Here is a 9,606-nt window from a genome sequence, read left to right on the forward strand (position 1 = left end):
TCCCTGGAAGGGCCCTGAGGTGGGGTGGGGGGCAGGTCCGGGCACCCTCTCCATGGATGTGTCCTGTGGGAGGTCCGGGCTGCATACCATGAGTCGCAACACTGCACAGCAATGCCCCAATGAGTTTGAAATGCAGACCGATGGGAGCCCCATGTTGGCCTAAGAGTACCTCATACTCCACGGGATATACTCAAAGTAAACAGGTATTTGTTGGATTCCAATGAGTGATCTGGGCCGTCCTGGGGCCCGGGCCCCTGACCACCCTCTCACCCCCCAGGGGAGATCGCGCTGCTGCTGAACCGGCCCCGGGCGGCCACCGTGGTGGCCCGGGGGCCGCTCAAATGCGTCAAGCTGGACCGGCCCCGCTTCGAGCGCGTGCTGGGCCCCTGCTCTGAGATCCTCAAGAGGAACATCCAGCGCTACAACAGCTTCATCTCCCTCACCGTGTGAGCCCTGCAGCCCCGCGGCCCTGCGTCCATGTGGTGGCGTGCTTGTCTGTGTCCGCAGGCCGCGGGGAGGCGGGCACCCCGGCAGTGCAGGGCCAACCCCCAGACTCGTGTTTGGAATAAAACAATCACCCTGTGCATTTCAAAAGCAAAGGTTCCCCCAAGACCCCCAGGCTGAGGAGATGCTGGCGCCCCTTCCCATGTGCCCCCTTCTCGTTTGTGGGCTCATCTTCTGAGACCCGAGTCTCTGGGGGCACAGGAGCCAGCTTGCCCCCAGTGGCCAAGGGGCCAGCTGTGAGTTCAGGATGCCCAGAGTGGGCTGGGTCAGCCAGGTCAGTCCATGCAGTTGTCCGCATGCCCTGGGGCCCTGAGCATCATGTCACCAGGTCTACAGTCCCGAGTGTGGAGTGGTGACCTCTGGGGGGGGGGGGGTGTCCCGCAAGGACCCCTGGCTTCCAGGGTAAGAGATTGTAAGGGTCCCTGCTCCTGAGGGTCTCCCCAGGGATGCCAGGTGTGAAAGCCTGTGGTGATGGAAGGCAGCTCCTCCCTCATAGAGGAGGAGGCCTCATCTGACTGCACGAGAGCCCTGCCCCGCCCAGGCCCAGGCTCACAGGAACCCTTAGAGGAAGAACGTGGTCAAGTGGCATGTCCTGGCCTTCGCTGCGGAAGGCACGGCGGGAGCTGGGGACTCCATGACCTGGGCAGCACCGTTCTCCTGGAGTCGGGTGGGGGCCAGGATCGTGTCTGCTCTTCCACTGCTTTGCAAAGCGCTTCTTGGAGATCTTCTGATGGAGGGGAGGGGTTGTCTAGACACGTTCTGGGTCAAGTTGTGAGAGCCAGAGCCCCTTTCTGAGTTGTCAAGCGGATGCTCCGCTGGACACGTGCTCTTGCCCCGGGAGACGCGCTGAGGCCGCACCCTCCTGATGCAGGACAAATATCAACCAAACAGCCCCAGGCCCCACACCCCCAAGTCCATGACCCCTTAGATGTATTTTCTGGCCAAGTCCTCGAAAGCAAGAGAGGCCTGGGGGCAGTGTAGAGCCTCGGGGTGGTTTCTGGAGTCTGAAGTACAAATGAGATGGCGCAGTTACCCTGATTTTGCCCTCCCTGTGCCCTCCCGGGGGGCTGCCAGCCCTGCCTCTGCCCGCGGACTTTCTGTGATGCGTGAGCCTGCCCTGTTTATTGCGATGTTCTCAATGCTGCATGTACTATTAAATGTGCAATGAAGTACCTCCTCCTGACTTGGGGTTTTGGTCTGAAATCCTTAACAGATGAGGGTTTTTCTTTTGTTTTTATTGTGGTAAAATACACATAACATAAAATTGACCATTTTAACCAATTTCAGTGCATAATTCAGGGGTGTTGAGCACATTCCCGCTGCTGTGCCTGCCATCCTCCCCACTGTCCCTGTGACACAGTGGCCCCACCTGCTCCCCCAGCTCCGGCATTGCCGTCTACTCTCTGTGTCTGTGAGTCTGATGACACTGGGTCCTCCTATGTGTGGGGTCCCCTCGAGAGTCCTTCTGCATCTGGCTTGTGTCACTTGGCCTCCTGTCCCCAGGGAGCGTCCCCCAGGTGGCAGGTGGCAGGGCTCCATCCTGTTTCAAGGCCGAGTGATGTCCACTGCATGGACCACATCATGTTTATCCACCTGCCCGTCAGCAGACAGTGGGCTTGTCCCTTCTGTAAGCTTGGGTGTCTCTGCTCTCCATCACCATATTGAGAGCTTGCTGTGGGGTACCACAAGGAAGGAAACAGGCCCCTTGCCCACCTCAGGTGCTTTGGATGAGCCTGAGTTTCCAAGCCGGGGGAAGGGGGTGACGACAGGGAGTCCCCACGACTCAGGTCTCACGTCCAGACTTTGGAAGCCATGGTTCTGGGTGGAGCCCCCCCAACCCCACCCCCACCCCAGCGGCCCCTCCCAGGCCAACAGGCACACTTCAACCCTGATCCAAATAGCAGTGTACCTGCAGCCTTATCTCTCTGGGACCCAGCAGTGGGTCCAGGTGCCAGCCTTGTTGTGGGGTTGGGAAGGGCCCAATGGAGCAGGAAGGGCACCAGCCAAGCTCCTTTTCTCATGGCTGGACAGGGGCCAGGCTCCTTGGGAAAGCTACCACCAAGCCAAGAACAAGGACGCCAGCCCCATGCAGGTCGGCCTGCCCTGCTCTGGCTGTGAGGGGATTCCAGAACAAGGAATGACACCAGCAAGGTCACTGCTGTTGGGCTGGGCAGTGATTGGTGAGTCTAGGATGGGCCGAATCCTGAAGGGTCCCCTAGGCTGGTAAGAGTCAATGGCTGGAGAAGGGTCTCTGCATGCAGAGGACGTGGGGTAAGAGGTGTGGCTCTTAGCCCTGAGCCGCGATCCCTCGGGGATTGTCATGAGACCCCTGTCTGCCCAAGGTCTGGCTGGAGGAGCGGACTCAGGAAGGCACACTACACACTAGAGCGCGTGGTCTTCCCTGGACCCTCATGCTGGGCTGGCTGGCCTGTTCTTGAGTCCCACCACCTCAGCAGCTTCCCGAAGGACCACAGGAGCGGGCCACCTGAGGTTTCTGGGCTCCTCCTAGGGACCACGTGGCCGCCTGGCTACCAGCTATCCAGGCCATGTGGTCCAGGATGCTCAGATCACAATGCAGGAAGCTGCGAGTCACAGGGAGGGGTGGCGGCCAGGGACTGGTGGGGGTCTTCAAACTGTCTCTCTGCTGTGTCTTAGGAATTCAACACATTCTTTGCTCAAATTTCTTATGGAAATATCTATTTGAATAATAAAAGACTTCGCACTTCAAAGCACCGCATGATAGAAATGTAATGTGAGCCCAGTATGCCATTTTAAGTGTTCTCCTACCTCTGCAAAAACGGGAATAAGAGAAGCAGGTGAGATTGAGGTTCCTGTGCTGAAATAGACATAACGTAGAATCTAGCATTTTAACCATTTTTAAATATACGGGTCCAGTGTCATTGAGCACATTCGTGACCACCACCACTGTCCATTCCAGAACATTCCATCCTCCTCACGTAGACTCTGTCCCTGTCACACACAGACCCCTCCGCGCTCCCCCAGCCCCACCATCTGCTTCCTGTCTCTATAAAGAAGTTCATTATAATGTGTTTTATTTAGGGGCGCCTGGTGGCTCAGTTAGTTATGCATCCGACTCATGATCTTAGCTCAGGTCTTGATCTCAGAGTCGTGGGTTCAAGCCCCACACTGGGCTCTATCCCGGGCATGGAGCCTACTTAAAAATAATAATAACAATATGATACTTTATTTAACTCCATATGTTCAAAATATTGTCATTTGAGCATGTTTTCAGTATAGGATATGGCTGATAAGAGACGCTGTGTTTTCTGGGAACGGCGTCCTTGGCGTTGGTGTGCGTGTCCTCATGCAGCGCCTCTCCCTGTGCTGGTTTCCTGTGCCCAGTGATGGCTGCATGTTGCTGGCGGCTGCCTGTCTGGCCAGCATAGCCTCGAGTGAAGTGCTGCCTCGCTCACGCCCAGGGTCTGCAGACCTGGGGGTGGCTCCTCCTGGGCGCTGCAGAGCCTGCCAACGGCCCCCTCTGATCCTATCTGCGTGAATGCAGACTTTCCTGAGCTGACAACAAAGCAAATGTAAGAATCAGCCGGACATGTGTGGCCTTCACCTGCAGTCCCCAACACGTTCCGTCTTCGTCAGAGAGGCCTCAGCACTCTCCTTGATGGCTTCTGCTAAAGTCACATGTATACATACAGTGACCCTTCTAAGTCCACTAGAAATCTGCCAACGTGCTTCATTTCAGGTCCTGTGGCTTAGCACGGAAGATCCTGGTTTGCAGTCAGCGTCCCGGACGGAGGGGGCCCAGGCGCCTGACCCTGTGGGAATCTGTTGGCATGTTGGGCTGGGGTTGGGAGAAAGACTAGGGGAAGACCATGGGCAGGGAGGTGGGTGTCAGAGTCAGAACCGGGAAGGGGGGCTGGAGCCTCTGTTATCTTCTGCCACATAACAAATCCGAAATTCTGTAGCCCCAAACATCGCACACCTCCAGTGTGGCTGTCTCTGTGTGCAGGGCAGGCTGTGTGCAGGGCTCTGTTCTGACACAGGAGCACTCCCAGGGCCGCCTGGGCTTCTCCACAACGTGGCGTTTGGCTTCCCCCAGCGAATGACCCAAGGGAGTGAGGCGGCAGCGGCGGAGCCTTTTAGGACCTTGTCCCAGAAAGTCACTTTGAAGCATAGCTGTTCATTAGACAAGGTCGCACTTGCAGGGAGGCAGGACGTCACAGAACCTGGGGGCAGTCCTAAGGGCAGGGCTCTTGCCGCTGGGTCATGCTGGCCACTGCCAGGCCTGTTGGTGGCCAGACGCCCAATGAGAAGTGGAGTGCTGAGCTGTGCCAGGGTCCCTGGGCACCTCTGACAGGGGTGTCAGTTCACTCTGAGGTCTCATTTTACGGATGAGAAGCTTGAGGCCAGAGACAGGTGGCCGCTGCCCCCTGGCCCTCCCGCAGCCCTGTCTGCAAGGCTGGGCCTGGCTGGCCATTGCCAACCAGCATCCTCCCACCTTCCTCAGAGACTGGTTCCTGCATGGGCGGCGGCCAGCGGGAGCCTCAGAAGGAAGGCAGCTGCTCAAGCCCCTGGGTCTGGCGTTTTGTTACAGCAGCTGGAGGAGGCTCATACGGAGGCCTGGCTGGGAGTGGAGCCGAGGCTCGTGTCCATCTTGAAGACTAGGGTCAAGCACTCCCTGTGCTGCTTAGAACTCCGGCCCCTCCAGGAAGCCCTGGGCCGGGGCAGGGGTGGGGCACCCCTCCTTGGAGGGTGGGCTCTGGTCCGTGCTGCCCGCTGCGGGGGTGCGTGGGCCAGAGCAGCATCTTCCCCAGCTGGGCCCTGGGCCTGTTCCCTCTGGCGCCAGGCGGGCACAGACCCGGTCTTGTAGGGCTTGTGAAAGCGAACTTTTGTGTGCCTGAGACAACAAGCCGGGCAATTGTTCCTGCCCCCAGGGCGGTGCCAGGGGCGCGGTACGCAATCACTGCCAGGAAGGGGTCTGCACTAGTGTGGCCTGCGGACTGTGGCCATGGAGACTGGGCCATGCAGCCCCCGACCCCCAGCCTCAGGGGCCGTGCCTGCCTCCGTCCCTGGTGGCTCCCAGCCGCTCTGGGGGCTGATGTGGATGCCACAGTCCTGAGGCAGCTTCCAGAAGTGGTCAGAGCGTGGCTGGGGCAGGCCTGCGGGGTGAGCCCCAGGAGTGCAGGTGCCCGGGGCCTCACAGGGAGGGGCAGTCACTGGTCCCTATGAACACTGGAATAAATACATAAAAGCAGACTTCTGGTTCAAGGAGGGAAACGTTGAGAAATTCAGTTTCTGGCTTCCACAGGTCAACAAAAAAGGAAATTTTGACCAGGGTCTCACACTTTCTACAAAAATTTGCTGAAAACAGCTCACAGCCTTGCACGTAAACATACAAGTATAAGACTTCCAGAAGCACAACAGGAGAAGATCCTCAGATCTCCAGCTGGCTAGGAAATCGCACTGAGACTAGACGCCCAACGCACAGTCCGTAAAAGGGAAATTGGATTACTTGGAATTCCTGAAAATTAAAACCATTTGTCCTGCAACAGCCTCTGAAAAGTCAAGCCGCAGACAAGAGGATGTTTTCGAACCACATGTCCCATGAAGGGAAGAGCTCTGGACACGCAGCTGGGGCGTGAGCAGGATTGGCCCCGAGGGGCACACACAGGTGGCAAATACAGCACAGAGAGCGGTTCAGATGGTTCGGGCCACGGGGAAACATAGTGAACACCAGGGCGGCGGGGATGCGGGGTCGCGGGATCGCCCACTCATGCATGCTCGAGTGCTCTTTCTCTCTTAAATAAATTTAAAAATCTTTTTAAAATACTGATTAAAAAAATTAAACCAGACCCAACATGCAACTACCCTATGGCCCAGCCGCCTCGTTCTTGGGCACTTGCCCCAGAGAAATGCCGTGCCTCATGCTCACAGCAGCCTTATTCACACGGCCCCACGCTGGAAGCAGCCCAGACGTCCATCAGCAGGGCCGTCCACGAGCTGCCACTGGAGGCTGCTCTGCCGCGGAAAGGAGCCAGCGGGCAATACGGCAGCAGCTCGGGTGCATCTGCAGAGAATCACGCTGAGCAGAAGAGCCGGCCCACCCGTCACAGGCTGTGTGATCCCACGTGTGCACCCTCCTGGAAATGACAACGAGTGGATTTGGAGCCCAGTGGAGGCGAGGTGCGGGGAGGGAGCGGCTCACAAACAGCGCCCCTCGTGCCTATGGCGTGACCAGCGTGTTGGCTGCATCTACATCAACATCCTGCTGCTGGGACCACACTTGAATTCTGTAAGACGTGGGCATTGGAGGAAGCTGGGTGAAGGCACCCGGGCCCTGGTGTTCTCACTCAACGGGAAAGAGAGACTGGGTGAGGGAGGTGGGGTGGTGGCACCTGCGGTTGGGAGCAGACATCCCTGGACACCCCTTGGAGGCGTCTGGGCTACATTGGACCCCTGCAGAACTGGGAGCCCAGAAGCCAAGAGTCTGGTGTATGTTCTAGAAGGTCCTTGGGCCCTAACCAGGGAGGGGAGCAGGGAGGACAGAGGGGGTGGGGGGACCTGGGACAGGGCAGGAGCAGAGGAGGTGCTGCAGGTGGGGTCTTCACATCTCACACCTAAGCGGGACACCCACACACACACTCCCAGAGGAAAGCCCACCTGGCTGTTTGGCCTTGAGCAAGTCCCTTGATATCTCTGGGCCTTACCTTCCCCTCTCTAACATAGCCTGGGCACACAACCCCTGAGTATACCTGGAAGGGAACACAGGGGTCCAGGATCCCCTTCTTGACTTGGGGAGGGCTGGGGGGGGGGCATGAGGAGCACTGAGGAGCCCAGGCCGGCCCCGCCCCAGAGTTAGAGGCCTCCCCTGCCGTGTGCACCCAGGCTCATTCATTATTTCATCTGAACCATCAGCCCTATTCCAGTTCCCCTGCCCCTTTCACCCTGCTCCTGGCAGTGGAGGTGGCTTGGCTGCCCCGGAGAGACCCTTTCTGCTCTTGTGGACTGGGTGTTCAGAGGACGGACCTGCACGGGCCCAGCGGCCCCTCTTGTTGCACATGAGTCCAGGTGTGGAGGCTTTTCCAGGGGCTGCCCTGACCTGGGTCTTGTGAGTGTGCACCTTGAGCCTCGGCTTCCCTGTCCATTAAATTTGGTAGTGACCCCCGTGGCCCTGTTTGAAATGAGATCCTAACTGGCAAGAAGAGCCTTGCACACCCTGGCCACCCTGCACACCCTGATGGGGCGACACCCGTGGCTGCTGACCGCCCTAGCCTCACCTCGCCTGGCTCGGGGGCTGAATCAGCCGGGCAGTGACTCACTTTGAGGTCTGGCGTCTCCCTCCCAGGCCCACAGCTGCCAGGCTGCACCCGGGGGAGGGTGACTCCTTGTCTGGGAGGTCCTTGCCCTCAGCGGTGGCCTGTCCGTCTGGGTGACTTGGGGGTCCTGGTTCGAAGGTTCCCATGGTGGCTGCAGGCCGTAGGGGCTCTGGTCCCTGAGACTCAGATCCAGATGGGGGCCCTGGGGTCTGCCCTGGCCTCGCGTGAATGCGCTCAACCCCACCCCCTTCCAGGAAGCTCTGGACCATGCTGACCTGGCTCTCCCCTCTCGGACAGCTCTTGCCTCCTGGGATGTGACCAAATTAGGCAGTTGGTGACTCACTTCTCTGCCCTAGCCTCACCTCCAGTTGGGCAGAGCATCCCCTCTCTTGTGGGACTCAGCTGGTCTGGTTCTAACCCAAGCTCCGTGGGCGGGGAACCCTCCAATTACTCCTCAGTCTGGGCCTAGAAACCCAAGACCGTGGCGTGCTGGGGGGACTGCAGGCCTTTGGAACCTTTCCACAGAAATTGCTTCGCAAAAGAAGATCCTGTGCAGGTTTTAAAATCCACATGTCGAGCTTGACCCAGCCACGCAGATGGGCCCAGTAGTAGTTCACCAGTAGGTGAACTACTGCTCTAGCATGGACAGAGCCGTGTGTCATTTCCACTGGAGACCCCTCCAGCCTTCCCGGTCCATCGTTCCATTTACTTTTGCAGCTGGAGGACTCAGGCCGGTGTGTTTCAGGAATGTGCTGGGCAGTGAACCCGGCAGTCCCTCACCTGCCACATCGTGACGGTCCGGGGTGGGCATGTGCTGTGCTGGCTAACGCACAGCGTCCTTGGGGGGCAGTCCAATCGGCCCCAACTCTTGGTGCTCTTTGTAATGAGCCATGTGGCACCGGCAAGGTTCTTCTGGGGGCCACCACACTCTTGTCTGTGAAGCTCTTGTGATTCGGCGTGCCTGTGAAGCAGGATTGTGTGCCTCACCCACTTCACTCGGGGGCCCGTGCGAGGGAACACGCAGATTTGGAGCTACGGTCACGTAAGATGTCTAACCAGAGCACACGCATCCGTGATAAAACCAGGCCCTCCTGCGTTCACTGGACACAGGAATCAGAGCCGGTGTGTTCAGACCCTCGGGCTCGGCCGGGTGTGGCCCCTGGGCCTGGAAGGCTGGGCAGCTGCGGTCCTCCCTCCTGTGCCAGCTGCCAGTGTGTCCCCCTCCCCCTCCCTCTGCTCCCTGAGCCACCAGCAGCCTGGGGCGGGCCCCTGAGGACTCCAGAGCTGAGCTGCGAACTCAGCTTTGTGGAGGTGCAAATGCGACCTCCCTGGGTGTGCTTTGTGGTCTCTGGTCCCCTCGTAGTGTCCCTCTGAAGCCTCGAGACATGAACAGCCAGCCTGGATTCTGTAGAGACGTGGGATGGGGCCCAGTGAGTGGGGCTCAGTCTCTGCTCCCTGATGTGCGGGCCCCGGGGGAAGAGCAGCTGAGGTGTTCCAACTACCTCGTCCTGGATGCTCTGTTGGGACCCAAGGCCCCTCCAGTGTCGCGAGCCTCTGTACAGCCAGGTGGCCTCAGCAGCCGGCCTCCTTGGCTCCACCAGCCACCCAGGTAAGCCGCCCGGCTGGAGGTCCCCTTAGGACCTGGTCTCACGTCCACATGTTTGTTGTAGGACCAGCCCACCTGGACTCAGGGAGGAGACCCAGACCCTACCTTCTGGTTGGGGCGGTGGAGGGGGAACCACAGAACTAGCAGTCCTGTTACTAAACTGCCACACTCCTAGCTTCCAGTAACACAGTCCTGACCCAACTG

The 9,606-nt window shown here is 58.8% G+C and overlaps 1 protein-coding gene across 7 annotated transcripts in view; it reads left to right on the forward strand.

Annotated features, from left to right (window-relative positions):
* The window catches only part of PRKAR1B (protein kinase cAMP-dependent type I regulatory subunit beta), a 112,979-nt gene extending 111,292 nt beyond the window's left edge, over positions 1 to 1,687 (forward strand). For all 7 annotated transcript variants that reach the window (XM_038539721.1, XM_038539720.1, XM_038539718.1 and 4 more), the window contains exon 11: positions 278 to 1,687. In XM_038539721.1, the coding sequence (XP_038395649.1) occupies positions 278 to 450 (173 nt within the window). In that variant the 3' untranslated portion in view covers positions 451 to 1,687. The remainder of the gene's footprint in view (positions 1 to 277) is intronic.
* The last annotated feature ends 7,919 nt before the right edge of the window (positions 1,688 to 9,606 follow it).

Source organism: Canis lupus, chromosome 6, assembly GCF_011100685.1.
Source record: "Canis lupus familiaris isolate Mischka breed German Shepherd chromosome 6, alternate assembly UU_Cfam_GSD_1.0, whole genome shotgun sequence".
Lineage (NCBI taxonomy): Eukaryota > Metazoa > Chordata > Mammalia > Carnivora > Canidae > Canis > Canis lupus.